Source organism: Cynoglossus semilaevis, chromosome 19 (assembly GCF_000523025.1).
Source record: "Cynoglossus semilaevis isolate Cse_v1.0 chromosome 19, Cse_v1.0, whole genome shotgun sequence".
Taxonomy (NCBI): domain Eukaryota; kingdom Metazoa; phylum Chordata; class Actinopteri; order Pleuronectiformes; family Cynoglossidae; genus Cynoglossus; species Cynoglossus semilaevis.
In genome coordinates, this window is record NC_024325.1 from 11,584,963 (window position 1) to 11,603,681 (window position 18,719).

General features: G+C 38.4%; 3 protein-coding genes across 5 annotated transcripts; 1 reads left to right on the plus strand and 2 right to left on the minus strand.

Moving 5' to 3' along the window:
• Window positions 1–41: 41 nt before the first annotated feature.
• ccdc61 (coiled-coil domain containing 61) lies at window positions 42–4,862 on the minus strand. Of its 2 annotated transcripts, none has more exons than XM_008332989.3 (13): window positions 4,675–4,862; window positions 4,150–4,307; window positions 3,990–4,072; window positions 3,390–3,550; window positions 3,041–3,193; window positions 2,425–2,632; window positions 2,261–2,343; window positions 1,892–2,097; window positions 1,680–1,758; window positions 1,136–1,330; window positions 1,013–1,055; window positions 844–910; window positions 42–755 (listed from the first exon to the last, which is right to left on the minus strand). In XM_008332989.3, exons 2-13 carry the CDS (start codon window positions 4,295–4,297, stop codon window positions 661–663), a joined length of 1,521 nt encoding a protein of 506 aa, XP_008331211.1. In that variant the 5' UTR covers window positions 4,298–4,307; window positions 4,675–4,862; the 3' UTR covers window positions 42–660. The 2 variants fall into 2 exon arrangements, with proteins under 2 accessions (XP_008331211.1, XP_016897068.1); XM_017041579.2 differs by having other exon boundaries at window positions 1,013–1,052; window positions 4,675–4,861.
• Window positions 4,863–5,847: 985 nt separating this feature from the next.
• Window positions 5,848–10,707, plus strand: rtn2b (reticulon 2b). The gene is made up of 7 exons (XM_008332988.3): window positions 5,848–6,227; window positions 7,542–7,749; window positions 8,309–8,447; window positions 8,621–8,690; window positions 9,010–9,056; window positions 9,275–9,333; window positions 9,570–10,707. The coding sequence occupies exons 1-7, from the start codon at window positions 6,215–6,217 to the stop codon at window positions 9,670–9,672; spliced, it is 639 nt and encodes a 212-aa protein (XP_008331210.1). The 5' UTR covers window positions 5,848–6,214; the 3' UTR covers window positions 9,673–10,707.
• Window positions 10,708–10,849: 142 nt separating this feature from the next.
• On the minus strand, window positions 10,850–17,165 carry nectin3b (nectin cell adhesion molecule 3b). 2 transcript variants are annotated; one of them, XM_017041578.2, is made up of 7 exons: window positions 16,987–17,165; window positions 15,491–15,525; window positions 15,178–15,355; window positions 14,023–14,322; window positions 13,198–13,315; window positions 12,874–13,025; window positions 10,850–12,457 (listed from the first exon to the last, which is right to left on the minus strand). In XM_017041578.2, the coding sequence occupies exons 1-7, from the start codon at window positions 17,054–17,056 to the stop codon at window positions 11,820–11,822; spliced, it is 1,491 nt and encodes a 496-aa protein (XP_016897067.1). In that variant the 5' UTR covers window positions 17,057–17,165; the 3' UTR covers window positions 10,850–11,819. The 2 variants fall into 2 exon arrangements, with proteins under 2 accessions (XP_016897067.1, XP_008331209.1); XM_008332987.3 differs by having other exon boundaries at window positions 15,178–15,525; window positions 16,987–17,164.
• Between the last annotated feature and the right edge of the window lie 1,554 nt (window positions 17,166–18,719).

The window sequence follows — 18,719 nt, forward strand, 5'->3', positions numbered from 1 at the left end:
TCTTTGTCTTGAATTCACACAGAAATACCAGCCTGTACACATTTTTGTATAAAGTTTTTAATAAATAAACATGACAGATCAAAATTTTGCTTTTGCTTTACACTTTTTCATTTGCTTGACCATTTGTATTTTAACCATTATGAAATGTTAACTTTTTTAAAAAAGTTCACTTCTCCAACCAAGCATGAGACAATGGTTAATTAAGTATTAATTACTTCAAGATTTGGACAAAAGAAGTATTTTTTATTACAAAAGACCAAAAATTAGTGACTAATGCAACAATCCTTCTACAGGACTGTTGACTGGATTTTTGAAGTTTGTTGGAGTTGATGAATTCCTCATAATTATAATTGCAGCCATAAGTGAACCATAAAGGACTATGCATAATAAATCAAATAGGAATTCATAAGGTCTGCGTCAGCTGTTAAAAGAATGTTTTAGATTTTTGGTGTGGTTTGTGTGTAAAGGTTACGTACGAAGGATTCTCTTCTGTAGAAAAACCCAGTGTATAAAAACAATCCCCATTTAGAAGATCACAAAAAAGGTATCTGGAAAGTTCTAGCTGGGCTTCTAAAGTTGTCAGTCTTTTTAGTTTGGCTGATAGATGATGTATCCCTGTATGGTTTCACCAGGCCTCAGGTACATGTAAAGCACTGTGAGCTACTGTTCCGTATGCAGGTCCCTCATATAGTTCTGAAGCGCCTGAAGCCGAGCATCAATCCTTGAAAGTTCCACCCCTTTGTTTATGGCGCTCTCTGCAGACGGAGACAGAGGTGGCAGTGGCAGTTAGACATGGTTAGACAGTTGTAACACATTTATTTCTTTAAAAAAATAATGAACCACCTCTTCCTCTTCTTCTCTGTGTCGGAGTACTGCACAATGGCTTCCTGGTCAAACGGCCTCCTCTGGTCTAGAAAAAAAAGGTGCAAAAATGACAATCAAAAACGTTACATTTGCTAACATAGCAGACCTGTCGTACCTCCATATAGAGAATTTGTACAATGTTACTCACGGTGTTGGGTTTGTTGTCAGTGTACATCTGTTTTAATCCACTGCTAGCACAAAAACAGAAATGTGAGAATACATCTTTAAACAGAAGCATCTTGACGCAGCCTACGAGGACTCGTCCAATCACCTGAGCAGAGCTTTGGTCATTTCCTGGCTCTCCACAAAGGAGCTTTCTGAGGAGTTCCTGCTTCTTTGGCGTCCCCCAGATAGACTCCGCCTGCTGCCAGGTCGTTCCAGTAGAGGACGAGGCTCTCTGGAGCTTGAGCGCCCCCTCTCAGATATAACGGGTGATGACATCATGTCCCTATGCACTTTTCTTTGCCTGACGAATAGAAACATGTTTATAAATGAAAAAACTACAGCTATCCTGTAAAGTTATTGATCAAGTTTCTACACTGCAGTAAAACGTTTTTGTTTAAACAAAGCAACTGCAACTACAAAAAACCCATCCTGCATGTGTTTGTGGAGGCTTCAACTTCAGGTGAGCTGCCTGGCTTGTGTCAGACCACTCTCACTGAGTGCAGGACAGAAGTTAAGGCTGACAAGTTGACTGTGAAATGGACTGTGATTGACATCATAATATATATAAATCCCAGCACTGGTACTTCATTCCAAAGAAATACCAATCTTTTTGACTACCTTTGACTTTGGTATCTTTTAAGTTGACCTACTTTTTGAGTTTGGCCTGTTGCTGTTTGCGTTGTCGTTCCTGAACGTATGCAGTCGGGTCAAAGTGTGGTACTCGTGATCCTGGACAGAAGACAGAAAAACAAATGTACCGGTATTCTCTTTGCAACATTATGGTCTACAATCACATGTAATTAATTTGTAAACAAAAGGTCAAGGGACAACGGACACACAACACTATAAATAAAATAGTTACCAGCCGGGGAGAGTGACCGCCTTGATATTTGAGAGGACGGTCTGGATGAGCCTGATCTTCGGCCTCTGTCGTTTGATTGCTGGAATTCTCTGTGTATCTGTTCTCTTGATCCTGAGGAAGACCTGACTGTTCCACAGCTAGATTTCCTCTCCCGCGAGAGGGAGCGATATTTTTCTCCACGAAGATAAGATCCTTGAGTTGCTTCACTGCACACACACAGGGTAAAAACCTCTAAGAAAAAACTTTAAAATCATGTTCTATATAAAGCAAATTGAGAGAAGAAGATCACTATATTTTTCTAAATTATGCCCTACGGCAATCACTTAAAACAGCAAGTTAATAAAAATGACTTAAAAGTCAATGTCTAACCTCCTCCGTAGTGAAATCAGTTCACTTGAGAGGTTCTTGATGCGAAGACGGAGCTCACGTTCTGATGCTCTTAGCTCCTCTACCTAGAAATAAATGAGAAACAAAAGTTAGAACTTAATCAAATATTCTCCAGAAGATTACTTTAGAATAAAAAGTGGTATTACCTGCTCCGTTAATATTCTCTGCTCTTGGAATCTCTTTCTTGCTGTCTGATGACTCTCGGCTCTCTCTTTAACAAGCTGCTCCTCCAGGGCTCTCACCACATCTCTGACCCTCCAGTCGTCTACGCCAAACGGAGAGACATTGGCTCTCATCCGCAGTTGCTCTAAAACTTTGGTCATCTCGTTGTTCTCCTCTTTCACCATAACAAGCCTGAAGAAGAAGCAGGACATTGTTAATAGGAACAACTCTTGGCTTGGTGGTTTTAATTGCTTGTTTAGGTCATTTAAATTGCAGCTGCTCCTAAACCCCTACTATAGCCCAAAAGGGTTGACACCCCCCCATTTCCTCACAGCTAAAGAAACCCAAAACGCAAACAAAAAAGGGTTTTTTATAAACAAAGTGTGTTTTATCGTGCTCAAATGACCAGAACACACTAATAATAACATCTTTATTTATTTATTTAAATGTCAGCTTTTGATTTTGTTTTTCTCCGTTCCTTTAATGGAAGCCAATCGGTGCTGGTAATCTGTATATTTAGCATTTTACAACACACAATACAAATAGACTCTAAGGTCACAACAAACAAACATGGAAAACACCCCCTTGTTTAAAACTTACTCAGCTTGCAGCTGCTGTATTATTTCCAATGCACATCTGTTATCTCCATTAGATGTGAGAGCACTGATCTCAGCCCTTAGGGCTCTGATTTCCTTTTGCAGTGCAGCTGGGTTGGGCTTCCCAACATATGGTAGTGGCAAAGGGTAATGTATCCTGCCAACACAGAACAACAACAACAACAACAAAAATCACAATTGTTATTACCAGTAGCAAAATCAAAATATACAGAGCCTAAACATACAATTATACATAAACACAAAAGTAAATAAAAATATATACACATATACATGCTTGACAAAAAACAGACAGCCTTTATATTTAAAAACTCCAATTTCTAAGAGACACAAACCTATCAAATTCCACGGTGTATATAAGGATCAGATATCTCTTGGCAGTAAGGACAGATGACTGCTTCTTGTTCCGAGGATGATTAACCATTCCTGTTTTTCTGTTTCGTAGCAACTCCAAGTCAGCAAAGGTCAAGAGGTCAAGTTCGACAGAATCACTTTTCTGCAGAACACAAAAAATCCCCAAACTTTGCTGTTAAAAAAACAAATTTCATAATACACTAGCACATTCACTGTTTTGTATTAATCTGTGATCTCTAAGTTTTAGAATATTATGTTGCCATAATTGACATAACCCAGATTGTGGTGCCCTCTTCTGGCAAAATCAAACTTTGCTGATTATTTTACAAATATCCATACCCATAAGTAAAAGCTAGACGTTTTATTCATGTGGAGAATAGGCAAAATTATTTTCAAAAGGTATACAGTGAGTATTTTTTACTATTAAAAGCATGTGTTTTTATAGCACATTTCCCTAAAATGGAATACTAATTTAGGTGAGAACAACAGTTTAGGACAACTGTCAAAATGCCATGTCTGCATATTTTGGACCACACTGTGGATGTCAGTATCTCACATAAGTACCCTTCAAAGAAACTTACATTTTTGACAGCTGATTCCAGCATGCTGCAAAAAACTGAAAACTGCTTGAAGTTTCCAGTTTTCCGAGTGAGGTCCTCAATGCCTGAATAAACATTTACACTGTTAGGCTGACCATTTGTAATCACAGTGGCATTTTGATGAAGAAATTAAATAACTCACAAGCAGGCTCAAACTCCCCTCTCCATTGATCAGCTGTCTTCAAGTCTTCAATTTCGACAGTCAGTAAATTGTTGTCCACCGCATATTTTACAGAATACTCCACCCCTCGAAAAACAATGTCCTCCATTAGCTTAAAGTCCTTTTTCATCGTTTTTGCTCTGAAAAAATAAATAAATAAAAAGGATTAACAAGCAACTAGAATGAACTACTGAAGTAGAATCCATTATTTAATTATCAGGGATGAGAAATTGAGATGCAATCGACCAGCAAGTGAGATGAATATATTTTTGTTTTGTTATACAAAACTATTGACCTATTGTAAGGTTTTATTTGCCGGATATTTGGTCAATGCGACATAAGTTATAATTGTTTTTTTATCTTCTTTGTCATCAACAACTAAATGGAGTAACATACTACAGCCCTGGTTCACGATAAGCAGGGCGTGATTCAAAGTTAGCTCACGTCACTAATTTAAGTAAACGATTGTACCACAAACGTAACAACAGAAGAAGAAACAAAGCATACCTATGACCGCAGCACCAAAATCAAATGTAGCCGTGACTTGTTAGCAGTAAGTTACTCCATGTGAACTCATTTTAATGGGTGACCGGGGAATGACGCCGCCTCACTTCCACAACTGGATAACTGTTAAAATGCTCTTCGTTTGTTTGAGAAGCAGCTGCCGCTTCTTCCTCTGTGCGTGTTTGGCGAAGCTGCACCGCGGCTGAAAGTCAGATACTGCTACCAACAGGTCAGTGCGCACATCGCAGGCACTGCAACGTAGTAGCCACATTAACTAGTAACACTAAGAATTACATTACTAAGCCCCCTAGCGCATTATATTACTGTTTTTTTGTTTGTTTTTTTGTTTTGGGAAAACAAATTCTCAAACATTTTTACTGGTTCTTCTAGTTATTATCATATCATATTATCATTATAATATGATATGATGGATTACCCATTTTTAAATACATTAAACCATGGCAGAAAAACTTACAAACATTTGTATTTTCAATACATTTAGTTTTAAATTATGTACTACTCTGATGAAAATGCTGACATGGTTACAGCAACTGTTGCTGCTGAAGTGTTTACACACCAAATGTGATTGCATGTTTGTCCATGGAGCATACTGAAGTTAATGTCCGCAACACACATCTTTTGAATGTATTTAATTTCTGCAAATAGTGTATTTAATTGCAATTAATCTGGAACTATCATGCGATCAATCAAATTGCAAATTGTAACTGTTGCCCAGTACTAGTGTATTATTTACTCTAGTTTTTTATCAGTAAATGTAAGAATGTATTTAAATACCCATTTTCCAATGTCAATACATTACAGTTCTTCCACGAGCAAATTGTAACTGTAAGCAGAACTGCCCTCTGTCGTTGTGATTCCAAGTAATGACAATTGCCCTGTTAGAGTAGAGGATAGTGATGTTGAGCCACTCAGATATGACTATGAAGCCGTCCTCACACCCACTCTTTGCAGAAGAGCTGGGCTGAGAACATAGAGGCTCAAATAGTCTCAGAAACCAGCCAGTCCAAACAGGGCTGTTAAACAGATGAGTAAAGAACCCAGTTACACTCTATCTTTTTTTCTTGACCAAAGCATGTTACTGACTTGCATAAAAGTGACACTACATGTGAAGTCCTCAGATGTCAGTCAGTACTTCTGTTATACGTCTTGGGGAATTTGACAATCAACAAACCTCAACCGTATTAATTATTATTGCAGCAGTTTTTCTAAATTGAGATGCATATGGGAGAAGGCCCTTGTCGCCTCCAGAGGTATGTGAGCTTCTCAAAGCTAAGGAATAAGGACATGCTGATGGTTTAGGTTCCCTGTTTGTATGTGTGTGTGTGTATGTGTGTTAGCAAGGGAGAGAGAGTGAGAGAGATAGAGTGGTAGGGGTGGGGTGGATAGTGGGTCCAAACAGGGGGTATCCAATACAGGATAAAATTAGGCCAGCCAGGCCTTATATTGCTGACTGAGCTCTGGGGGACAAAAAAAGCATGGAGAGTGAGGACTTACGCAAAGAGTAAGAAGAATCGCTGCAGAGATGGCCTCCAAACGTAAGTAAAATCAATGTGACAGTTTTGATTAAAGAAGTAAATTGAATTAGAACTTTAAGGGGCAAAGGTTGACAGCAACTCCATGTGTTGTTGCTCCTCTGCTTGACAAGGGGGCGGAGGGATGTCAGACACACAAACAAACCAGGAGTCAGCTAAATGAGAACTGGTTCTTAAAAAGTGTTGTCTGTTCAAGCATGAGACATTTAAAAGGAGGTAACAAGTGCTTGTATCTCAGAACTTTAAAAATGTTGTAAAATATATATACATACATATTTAATATATTTGTTATGAAAATAATGTGGAAATCAAAAGCTTTAAGAAATTAGCTTCTCCTTAGCTTCAAGTGTGATTCAAAAAATTAAATTCCTAAATGAATTATTTATTAAATAAAACCCTATCATCTATCTATCACTCTATCAAAAGCCCAAACTCTTGCAAAAATATAATAAAACTTGTCAAAGTTGTTCAAGGTACCTGAAGCGTGTCTTGAGAGCTTTAAGTTATTCAGAAAAACTTCTAAAAATACAAAAAAACAACTGCCTTGAACTTTTTAATTACCCTGTTGTTGTTTGTTGTAATAGTAATAAAGATATTCGAGACATTTTAAACACCCATTGTATTTAATCTACCACTAACTAAATCTAAGACAGTGTCACAAAACAAAACAAAAAAATCTTTAAGCATTCAAGCCTAAAAAAGAAAAAAAAAGAAAAAGGAAAGTAAAGCAAATACCAAAAGTATATGTCTATTTTTCAAAATAGAAATTCCCATTCAAAGTAAGTATTATTTAGTATTTCCTCTCAGCTCTCTACATGGTCAAAGTTTTTTTTAGTGTGGAATTTCAAAAAAGCAAAATATGTAAGTTATTTTTTGAAACAACAACAACACCATGGTAATGCTGTGGCAGCACCTGGTGGCAACTGGACTGTAGATGATGGCAGGGAAAACACAGAGAGAGAGAGAGAACATACAAATCAATGGAGCCCCTAACCACAAACACTACCACTGAACTGTTTATGTATTTGTCCCCAAAAAACACTTCAACCAATGTCAAGTTGGAAGTTAAACCATGTACTGCTGCAAAAAGTCATTTCCTTGTCAGTATATTACTGTATGTCTGGGTGGACGTGGACGTGAAGATGTCTGTTATTGTATGATATGTTGATGAATATGATTTGTTTAGAATTAAATGTATATATATGTCTTAGTGATTTCCCTCACTTGTCCTCAGTAACATATCCAACATGTTGTATACGTATTTATGTAATTATGGCTTAGTCATCTTCTTATATTGTTGTATCCTTCCTCTTCCAGTTGCTGATTTGGTGTACTGGAGAAACATGTGGTGGACAGGTGTGGTGTTCACTGGGCTGGTGATTGGCTTGGCCAGTTTATTTCAGCTCAGCACCATCACTGTGCTCTGCAATGTTTTTCTGGGTGTCATGTGCCTCACCTTTCCTCTCCGTCTCTACTATAAACTGCTGGAAGTGCTGAGGTGGAACCCTGGAGTACATCCCTTCCAGTGAGTCTGTTGATTTAGGCACGAGCCCAAACTATCAGTACTGACACTGGTCCACTCCTGGGTTTGCTTCCATGGTGCTGCCGTTGGGTTTCTTACGCCGGGTTCTAATGCAGATTTGGACACAAATCGACTAGGATATCAACTTATTAACATGTCAACAAATACAAATAAAAGTCAGATAGGCTCTACATGTCAGTAGTGATGTCATCACAGAGGATGTCCATGGCTGAGAGTGGTTAGAACCAAGGAAAACAGAAAATCTAGGGCTTATACTGTAATGAGACACACTAAATGTGCAACTTGCATCTGGTGGTTGAAAGTAAAATTTACCAATGAAATAATTATTTGCGGCACTGAATGAGTACTGTGAACATTAGGTTTTAAAACAAACAAATGTATTTAAGTCGACCCTATTTTCACTTTCATTTTCTGTCCATACTGTATAGTGTTACAAAGGCATCTTCGATTAAATCATGTATTCATGGTATATTTATTATTTAAAGACCTTCAGTTGGCCGACCACGCTTTGTCATTTTCTCACTGTTTGTATTTTTTCCAGGTCCTATCTGGATTACGACAGCACACTGACAGACAAGGACACAGTGATGCTGGTAGAGGAGATGGTGCTGCTCTCTGCATTCGCTGTCACTAGTATCAAACGACTGCTTTTCATTGGCAGCATCTTAGACTCTATTAAGGTGTGAGGATGATGATGATGATGATGATGATGATGATATGTAATATCACGTTTAAACCAATATGTTTAACCATATGTTTTATAGGACGTCCTATAAAGGGACGTACATGTGAAGAATTTTTAAATCTTTATCATTTCTTATGTCATTAAATGTCACCTCTCTCGTCCACCCAGTTTCTCCTGCTCCTGTACCTGTTGTCTTACATTGGTGTGTTAATCAATGGGCTGACCTTGATCATTATTGGTAAGTTAGGAATATTCTACTTTATTTTACTATAACTATAAAGTTCATCTGTGTTTGGGGGAAAGACCCGTGAATGTGATTAAGACCAGGGGTCCACGGGCCGATGTTGGTCCGTAGGTACTATCTGATACCGGGTCAAAGTGGGACACAGTGAAAAATGTTGACTTATTTACTAATAACTAAGGCTTTCAGTGTCCCATGAATAATATGTAATCATATTTTTTTGTTATTTGTAAAAATTGCAATCAATTTGCATTCATTTGAGACTTCTTAAGCTCTGTATTTGTGTACAGATAATCAAATCTCTTCTGTTTTTCAGCTGTGATTGCTATATTCTCCCTTCCTCTGCTGTACAAAAAGCAGCAGGTAAGACACATCATAAATCAACATCTCAGCAGGAGTGCAAACACCTCAAATGATCATTTTAAAATGATTTAAAAAGTCTGCTCGGTTACAGAACTTGGTCAATTCCAACATAGTTTTCCACATTTATTTTCTCAAAGAGGACACCCTGAATGTGTTGGAATGCTGTGAAGATGTGACAGATCAAAGTGTTGTTTTTTTTTTTTCTTCAAAAAAAACAGGTGCGGATAAGGAAGATAGTCCGAGCAACCAGAGCATTTTGGAAAAGAATCCAAAACATGTAAGTTGCCAGCTTTATAAAAAAAAACAAAAAAACATCCTCCTTGTTTTAATCATTTCAATGATTCAACTGTCTGTTGATAGTTTTTATAATAATAATAATAAACATAGTCCCTTACTCTTCTCACAATGAGTACATTTAAATTGTGTCTTTGCAACAGACACAGGCTACCACAGGAGGCGCTATTTAGACAATTGTATTGATGGATGAGTTTTTTTCTTTTGAATTGTTTGCAGATTTCTCAGACTTTATCAGTCAGCAAGACCCTCTAGTGCCCCTGCCTCCAAGCCTGCAACTGCAACTGCAGCTGCCCTTAAGCAGAAAGTCAAGTCAAAGTAACACGTTTTGTTGTCACTGTATGGCACAGAATTTAGGATCTTTGAAATGGTATTCATGGTACATCCACCACGGACCCCCAAAGAAGGTCCAGGAGAACCACTCCACATTCATCACTCCAAACTGTTGAACCTGTCTGTGTAGATAATTTAGTCCACCCTGTGCACTGAGTGTACTGAATAAATGTTATTGGTGCCATTAAATTTTCTTTCTACTATACTTTGTAATGTGGTGTTTACTATGAAATGAAGATGAATAAATACACAAGAGTGTATTGCTATGGCATTGTCACTGCAGGGAGGGGAGAGGGAGGGGCATGAAATGTAATGCACTACACTGTCCAATGCTGTAAATGTTTAACAAGAAACAGGCACAGTAAAACCCAACAACATAAAAAGGATGATGTTTGGTTTTTGTGTTTTTATACATCAGTATTAGTGAAAACACAATAGGCAAAGGACAGTTGTTAATTAGATAAATACAGTACATATTACAACGTATGACAATGTGCAATATAGATTAAGAAGGCTAGCCTCTTAGCAGTAGAAGATTTTTACACAGCACTTCAGCACATTTGGTGCTGCTCAAAAAACCAAAAGAAAAACCAAACCATTTTTAAACCCAGAGGAATGGGCCTGAAACAAAGCCCCCTTTGTACAATTCTAACAGTAACATTCTATTTTAACACATACAGTATGTGCTGCAGTTTCCCTTGTATTTACAAGTCAGCATCATGTTATATTGACAAAGACCTCAAACAGGTGTTGACTACAGTATTTAATATCATGGTAAGTGAAGTGAGAGTTGGCCCCGTTTTATTACTAGTTTATTCTGCTTAATGTTGAACGTGGTCTCAAGCAACTTGAATAATAAAAATCCCTGTTCCAACATACAGACCCTGTGCAAAAAGGCATTACTCTACTTTATTTTATAAGCCACATATACAATGACAATGGCTTGTCATTTTTATTCATCGTTATATACTAATATCTGCAGAACTATCTACACATACAAAGTGCCACTGGAAGTGACTTCCATTGTTCTAATAGAAACATGTATCATGAGATTTGAAATTTTTATTTAAAATGTATGATTTGATAAAAACCTAAACATGTTGACGGGTGGGTTTATAAAAATTTTTTTTAATGCATTTTAGCTGTCTTTCAAAAACAATCTTGCGTTCATAGACTCCATCCACATCCTGAACACAAATGCTGCACAATCCAGTGTCTATAACATAAATACCTGCACTTATAGTTCTTCAATACTTGAGGTATCTTAAACAGCAAAACAACGTGTCCATTAAAATTAAATGAACTGATCATCTTTTTAATGCAGTCTGAGAAAAACAAAAATAAAAAAGGGTGTATTTTTATACCAAAGACTAAGAACAGCCAAAAATGGCATTATCACTGCAACCCACACCATCTGTCACATATGTGGTGAACATTTAATTATGGATAATGAGGCGAGTACTCAGTAGATGTTTTGTTAGTCTAGAGATGTTTGATCTATTGATAATATATCTGCGACGACTGTGATTGGTTGGCACCTTTTTAAAGCTACACTCTCTGGGTTGTGACATGGCCGTAAAGTATGGGACCAGAAACACTGAGGTTTGAAGCTTAAAAAGTCTTCATTTTCAAACTGATGTCTGATGTTCCTATTATCACAGATCACAGGAGTTCCTTCATCGGTACATTAGAAGTGTGTGTACTCGTTGACCTGTGAGTTCATTTAAACCTTTCCCATACAGTCGGTCAACAAAACACAACAAGGAAAAATAAATGTATAATATTGAGTCCAAACGTATGGAATGTGTGTGTGTAAACCTTTCAGCCCATGCCTTCACTAAAGTGTAGGAACACTGAAACACTACAGTATCTAAAGTCTGTGAGGCAAAGCAGAGTCGATACATCCTGTACATTGTCACCTCCAAATTCCTAAGACTCCTACACACAATCTACAGACAAGGGCAAAGGGCATTTTCACTGTGACAGTCAAATGGCAGAGCAGTTCTGTTTATACTAATCTATCTAGTGTTCACCTGGTCAATTCCTAAATGGGTAAAAACACAGAACTGGAAGTGTATGTGCACAGCTAGGAAAGATATGTTGAATCAAACCGTCTCCTGTGGAACAAAGTCGTCGTTAAACGTACCACTCCTTACGTGAAATTACCGAGCCGTCTGTGTGAGACACAAAGTCGCCATCAGGCACACTGTCGTCATCTAATAGGAAGGGTGGGGCGTTGACCTCCTGGCGCTTAGCGTGCCTAGAATACTGTAAGTGCTCCTGGTGCTGATTATGCTGCTGGCCGTGGTGAGTGCTCTCCCTCACTGCTCTTGTGTAGCCATTCACAGTGTAGTTGTCCCCGTTGTGGCTGCTGTTGAAATTGTGCTCACGCTTGTGTTTATGCTGGCAGTCTCCCCACTCCTCTCGGTCGTGGTCTCGGTGGCGGGAAGCACTTTTGCCAGATTTGGTTGCGTGCAGCTCGGGTTGTGTGGGGGGTTTCTGGAGGTCAACGTTACTCTGGTACTTCTTGGTGTAGTAACTCCATTGTAAAGACTGTTGCTTCCAAAGGTAACAGGCGCCAACCAGGAACAGCAGCAGCAAAAGGAACAATGCCCCACCAACCGCGCCATTCATGATAGAACCGTGATTTCTTTCAGGTAGGGCTTTCAGAGTGGGTGAGCTGAGGAGGACATGGTCTCTCTCATTCACCAAGACGGAGGAGGCAGAGCCAGTTAGGAGAGGAGCAGTGATGGTGGAGGACACCGTAGGAGGATCTGACAGTGAACGGGAGAATAAGAAATTAGGTTTTGAAATGGGAAACATAAAGATAGGATAATAATATAATATTAATAAATGTGTTTTTGAAATGGCAAACAAGCGATCCAGTCCATTCTATTAAAAATACAATCTGCATGTCAGTCTACTTAGACACCAAAAGAAGTTGAGTTGCGTTGGCCACTGGAGTGTTTTGTTTTTGTTTCATCTGCGTCTATTCTGATTCAGTATGTTAAAAATAAACCACTCCATGAGCTGAAAACAGGCCAGACAAATGGCTCTGCTCTTATCTGTGAGTCATCCAGCTCATTACATCCCAAGAAGTTCAGAATTAGGAGAATAATGTGTTTAGGTTTTATAAAAACGTTTCAGAAGTCAGATCGGTTTCCCTTGTCATTTGCCTACTCTTACTTACCTCGTATGAGAATGCGCACATCCCGACTGCGGAGGCTGATGTCATTGGCGACTTCACACCTGTATACTCCAGAATCATTACGCTTTAGGGCCCGCAGGAAAAGCAAAGTGCTGTTTATTGTTTTCACACCCTGTGGCATTTTACCATCCAGCCTGTGACCCACAAGAGAGAAAAACATTATTTGACACAGTAAAACAAAGAGTCCAGTGAGAGGTAAAAAACCACAACGTTGAGAGGCGGTAGATATGATATGATTTATATATGTATTAACAATAATTCAAATGTGAGATCCTTAGAGAAAGAAATATAGTGTTATTCACAAACCTGATCCATCTAAAGTGATGAGCCGGTGGGTTAGCATTGGCCCTGCAGGTCATTCGAACATTTTCACGGCCCACGTACCAGTCTCCATCATAACCCACAACTGAGATATCAGGGGCAACTATGAAAGAGGAAAAAAGAATGTTTAAAAACTCTGTTGCATTGTAGATTTCGTGAAAAGATGTGATTATTCTGATGTTGAATTATAATAACTCATGTTCTACACTGGAAGTTTTTGCTCTGTCACCAAGATCTAGGCAAAATATGAGGCTCACCCCACACAAATTGGTATTTCTTTTGTTTTTGTTATAATACTTGAATTGAAACATAATATAGTTAAAGTTTCATTTTAAGTTGTGTTTAAAGTTGCTGCTCATCATTTTTTCCTTTTCTTCCATGTTCATGCATTACTTAATTTACCTCGCAAAATTGTTTTTTGACTTGCATCATCAAACTTGCCAACCAATAAAGGCATTTGCTGTAGAGCTTGCACTTTCCTCAATGCTTTAAGGTAATTCCTCGCTGGAAAAATAGCTCTTTAGTGATGGAGAGACCAGCGGATTAAAAACATCTGTGTATTGTGTACAAGTAAGTTTACAAAGCTAAATAGTAGTCAGTTTAGTACTCTACATCTATTCTCACTTATGTGTTTAATTTAAAGGGAACATCTATCAAAGCTGGGAGGGGGCTCCATGCCAAGCTGCACATGCCAATCTATTCATTTTAAGCAAACAGACGACAAACGTCATGTTACTAGCATAGAAATACCTATTACTTGACATACATGTCTGATGTCACATCCTGTCACACTCACCCAATGACACTCACATTGCACATTCAGCAGGTATGGGATCCTGAAGTCACTCTGCAGTGCTGGGTGGCGGATTACGCATGTGACTGCGTGACCTTGAAAGTTGCGTGTGGGCTGCCAAAGGTAACGCACTTGTGTAGTGGTGGTGCCGTTGACTTCATCAATAAGCTGTACTTCTGACTGGCCAATAAGGTTGGACTCCCAGGACACCTCAGCTGGCGGCCGAGCCCCCTCGGCAACACAAGTGGCCACCAGTGTTTTGTTGCCGCCGTCGATCAGGACAGTTGAACTCGCAGACACGTACACCTTCGGCTCCACTGTGTTAAAAGGGAGTGTGTAAAGAGAGTAATAGATTTTAATATTCATCAGCATTCCTTTATTCCTTTATTCTAATAATACATTCTACTGTATGTATTTCATCCTTTGGGTGAAGTTGCTGGGTTTGCAACTATATTATATATATATATATAATTATAAAGTATATTAAAATATTTAATTTCACATCTTTGTTTTATTCACAAAGACAGCCGCTAGAGGGCACTCTAGGCTTATGTACCAGTATCTGCTACTCCTGTACCACTGAAAATTTACATGTTTGTAAATTTTCACACTGTGCGACTTATACTCGACTTATATATGTTTTTTTCTTCTTCATTATGCCTTTTTGTTTTGCTGGTGCGACTTTTAGGCCAAGAGCCATTTTAAAGTTATGTGTTTCTAGGGTGGACATTATGTGTCAGGTGGGAGAGAGTTCCAGAAGGTGGGTGCAGCAAAGCTGAAGATCCGATTCCCACAGGAGCAGAGACAGGAGTGGGGAATGGAGAGCAAGACTAAGTCAGAGGAGAAGAGGAAGACCTCAGAAGACCTTTGTAGATGTTATAGAATAGGACATGGAGATAGATGGAGTAAAAGCATAGGATGCCGGAGGGTGGGGGTGAGGCGGGGGGAGGAGGATGGATGGTAAAATTACTGGAGTTATACTGTGTGTCATTCTGCTTAGCAGGAAAAATGTGAATGGTTAATCTTATTAACTAATTAACACATTCATTTGAACCACCTACTGCACTTGCCTTAGGTAACGAAATGTGGCACCAACAAATGAACTATAAATTAGAACTGATCATTATTAGTATACACAAGACATATTTCCAGTATTACCCAAATGTACTTACCAAATACAGTGACAGTGGTAGAAGCTTGAGCGTTTCCCATTGGAAATGTGGCCACTTTACAGGTGTAGATCCCGACGTCAGCGAAGCCCACCTTCTCCAGCACGATAGTAGCATCATGAGAGGAGGGTGAACGGAAATACAGACGATGGCCAAACTCTGGAGGGATGGAGATGCCTTCCTGTGGATTGTAGACAGCCACTGTGACAGTGCCTGATGGTAGCCGTCGCTCCCAGGAGCTCTGAGTCAGAGTGAGGTTTGCCTCCACCTCCAACCTACACTCCAAAGTCACATTCTTCCCCAGCACAGCACTTACCCTGTGTGGTACTAGCACTTGGCTGCCCCACATGCCTGCAGTCAGACACAAGGAGAAGCAAATGATCACTTAACGTACATGTTAGAAACTTCATTTGGAAATGTGTTTTTTCTATTTATTTTTATTATTATGTATGTCTTTTTGTATTTTGTATGTTTACTGCAGCTTGATTGTTGATTGACTGACTCAAATTGTAAGTCACTTTGGATAAAAGCGTCTGCTAATGGAATGTAATAATGTAATGTAGACCGACCAATACTGGTGCAAGAACTAACATGTTATGATTAATCAATATAAATCTGACAAAACATATTCTGCATAAAGGTGTTTTTCATACCTGTTTTTATCGGGGGGTTTTATGAAGAAACAAACACAAATTAAAATAAAAAGATGGTATTATTAATATGGAAAATGCTGATAAATATATTTTTAATATTTACAAACGTATAGCTCAAAATGTAGTTTCATAGGATTTTTTATTTAAGTTCTTGCTAGTGTGCATCGTGACATTCTTGTAGAGCATGTCAAGAGATGCATTTAAAACTTTAATGAGCAAGAGAGAGCAGAAGAGAGAGGGAGAGGGAGGGAGGGAATGAAAGGAAGTGAGGGAAAAAGAGCGAGCAAGAATGAGAGAGAATGGCAGAGGGAGCAAGAGAGAAGGGAGAGAGAATTGAGTGGCGGAAATGTTGTCAATTAGTCAATCAATCAATTAGTCCCACATAACTTCCCATGTTGTTTTTCGTTTGTTTTCATCTTAGAAAGGAAGAATAAAGACTAAGTATTTGGGGGAAGAAAAAAGGCAACAATTGGTGGATGAAAAGTGGAAGAATGAGATTAGCATTTGGACACTTAATGACACACACACACACACACACACCATTGTACTCAGATAAATCTCCACAAATGACTGAATGAATGAATAATTCAGATACATGACTGCAGACATGCTTTTGACTTTACATAAGATGTCATGTTTGCTCTTCACATCAAAGTATGAAGATGATATTCAAACTTTGATTCATCTTTAGTATTGTGTTTTAAAAAAGAACTACCAAATATATATATATATACATATATATATATATGTAACCACTGAGTCATAAAATACAATATTTAAAAATTAAAGTGTATTTTTAAACGTTTTAACTTCCACTGAGGATTCTTATTTCTGTTTTGATTACAGAATTGTTGAAAAGTAAATCTGGAATTGTTAACCTGGATATAATGACACATGACATATAAAACTGTGTCTTTGTCACCCTTGTTTTACAGACACACTGAACTGAAACCTTAACATTACGTACAAGGTTATATTGCTTTTTCTACTGAATTTCAGGCGTGGATAGCATTTTACATGCACCTCTTTTTTTTAAATTTTATTTTAAACTTATGTATCAAAATGCTTCGTATCAAAGAGTAACAGCCCCACGGTCGTCTTTATCAACTTCATCACGCTGAGCTAACATGAAACTTAAGGTGCGTGAACCGGCTCTCACCTGTAACGCTGCACAGAAGATGGAACAAGCCGAACTGGCTGTAGAACCTTCTCTCAGATGCTGAAGACATGTTCTAAACGCGGAAACACCTTCTTCTTCTGTGGCGTTTCTAACGGAGTGAGCAGTGGAGGATGTTCCTCGGCAACAACTCCTGCGAACAGCATGTGGACTGTACCATCTGCAGTGCAGCAAGAGGGCGACGGAAGGGGGCGGTAGTGCAGTTGTCAATTTGAGAAAGCATCATTTGTCGACGTTTTGCAGCAGCGTACCCCTGAAGGAAGAGTCCATTCATCTTAACATTACGTCATCCTTAAACCAAACATACTGTCTGTTTTTTTCACCACTGACCTAACATTCTGTCTCCTAATTTCACCATTTTACAAAATAAAATTTCAAAAGAACAAGACTGAGATCAATGGAAGGAACCCCTCAGCTTCACAGAATACTGGGACACAGAGTTTAAGATGGTGAGGACGGTTGTGTGGAGGACATGACCAGTGAAGGTTAGGTCACCAAGACATTGTCAGACTCAGGAGCATCAACTGTGTCAGAGATGATTTGTTTACACTGCAAATATCTCTGTGATAGGAAGTCCTCTCTCTCTCTCTCTCTCTCTCTCTCTCTTTTCTTCTCTCTCTCAGTCTGTACCAGGGGTCCCCAACCACCGGTCTGGGGACCGGTGCCGGTCCATAGGTCATTTGGTACCGGGCCACAGTGGGACACAGTGAAAAAATGTACTTCATTTTTACTAATATACTCCATTCAAAAAGAATCCAGTCATATCTCTATACTTTTTTCATTTAAAGATAATCTGGCAATGTTTCAAAACAAAAGGTCATCCAGACTAAAAGATGTTTTATTTAGAAAATTTTATGATGGCGTGGTATTACCCGTCCACAGTGACGACTGATACTGGCCGGTCCTTGGTACAAAAGTAAAGGTAAAAGTCCAAACAAAATGACTGAAAAGTTATTGATATATACATTGATCTGTGAGAAGTGAGACCCAAGTTGTTGTTGTTTTAATTGTTAAATGTTTATATATGTATATAAATGTATATATGTATGAATATGTATATATAAAATGATAAATTAAATACAAATGTAGTGAAATACTAAAATATAAGATAGGTTGGTTTTTTAATGCACATTAGCTTTTCACTTTAGAAAAACTGTGAAACGAATTATGAAATAAAAAACCTGGTAGGACTTGACAATAATAAATAATTACAAAAGTAATTACAAAACAGAGGAGGTTGTAATAAATGGTGTTTTCTGTTCCACCCTGGGTTTTATTGAGCACCATTTTCATTTAGGCTTCCTCACCCCAGTTCAGGACTCCATGATCTCCAACAAACTAAACCAAATTCAAGCCACGTTCGTGTAAGCTACCTAAATGTCCTAGTTTAATATTGTAATATGAATTAAGGACGGATCCTAGCTGAATCTAAGCTCTGTCTGTGAAACCGCCGTTACAACAGTATCAGACAGAACAATTAAATACGAGTCCACTAGGCGGCAGCAGATATCTAGGTTGAAGAGTTCTCTTCGGCAACTGGATGTGAAATTGTCTCCTAGTTAGTAGATAGATAATTCATCTGTATCCACCTGTTGCTATTCTTTCCATATTTTTTTATATTGCACAGCAATAATATGCAAACAATAATTAACAAAAAAGAACAGTGAACAGAGGATCGGTGTTTGGTATATAAACACGTGAAGTATTTCACATTG

What these genes read in the sequence shown, in the direction of transcription:
- ccdc61 (XM_008332989.3), bottom strand. Translation starts at nt 4,297, where the DNA reads ATGAAAAAGGACTTTAAGCTAATGGAGGACATTGTTTTTCGAGGGGTG. An exon ending in CTGACAACAAACCCAACACC is followed by an intron (nt 911 to 1,012) that starts GTGAGTAACATT and finishes TTTTTTTTCTAG; the next exon opens with ACCAGAGGAGGCCGTTTGAC. An exon ending in ACAGAGAAGAAGAGGAAGAG is followed by an intron (nt 756 to 843) that starts GTGGTTCATTAT and finishes CTCCGTCTGCAG; the next exon opens with AGAGCGCCATAAACAAAGGG.
- rtn2b (XM_008332988.3), top strand. An exon ending in CCTGGAGTACATCCCTTCCA is followed by an intron (nt 7,750 to 8,308) that starts GTGAGTCTGTTG and finishes TATTTTTTCCAG; the next exon opens with GTCCTATCTGGATTACGACA. An exon ending in GCATCTTAGACTCTATTAAG is followed by an intron (nt 8,448 to 8,620) that starts GTGTGAGGATGA and finishes TCGTCCACCCAG; the next exon opens with TTTCTCCTGCTCCTGTACCT.
- nectin3b (XM_008332987.3), bottom strand. Translation starts at nt 17,056, where the DNA reads ATGTCTTCAGCATCTGAGAGAAGGTTCTACAGCCAGTTCGGCTTGTTC. An exon ending in CATCACTTTAGATGGATCAG is followed by an intron (nt 13,026 to 13,197) that starts GTTTGTGAATAA and finishes TGTGGGTCACAG; the next exon opens with GCTGGATGGTAAAATGCCAC. An exon ending in TGTGCGCATTCTCATACGAG is followed by an intron (nt 12,458 to 12,873) that starts GTAAGTAAGAGT and finishes GTTCACTGTCAG; the next exon opens with ATCCTCCTACGGTGTCCTCC.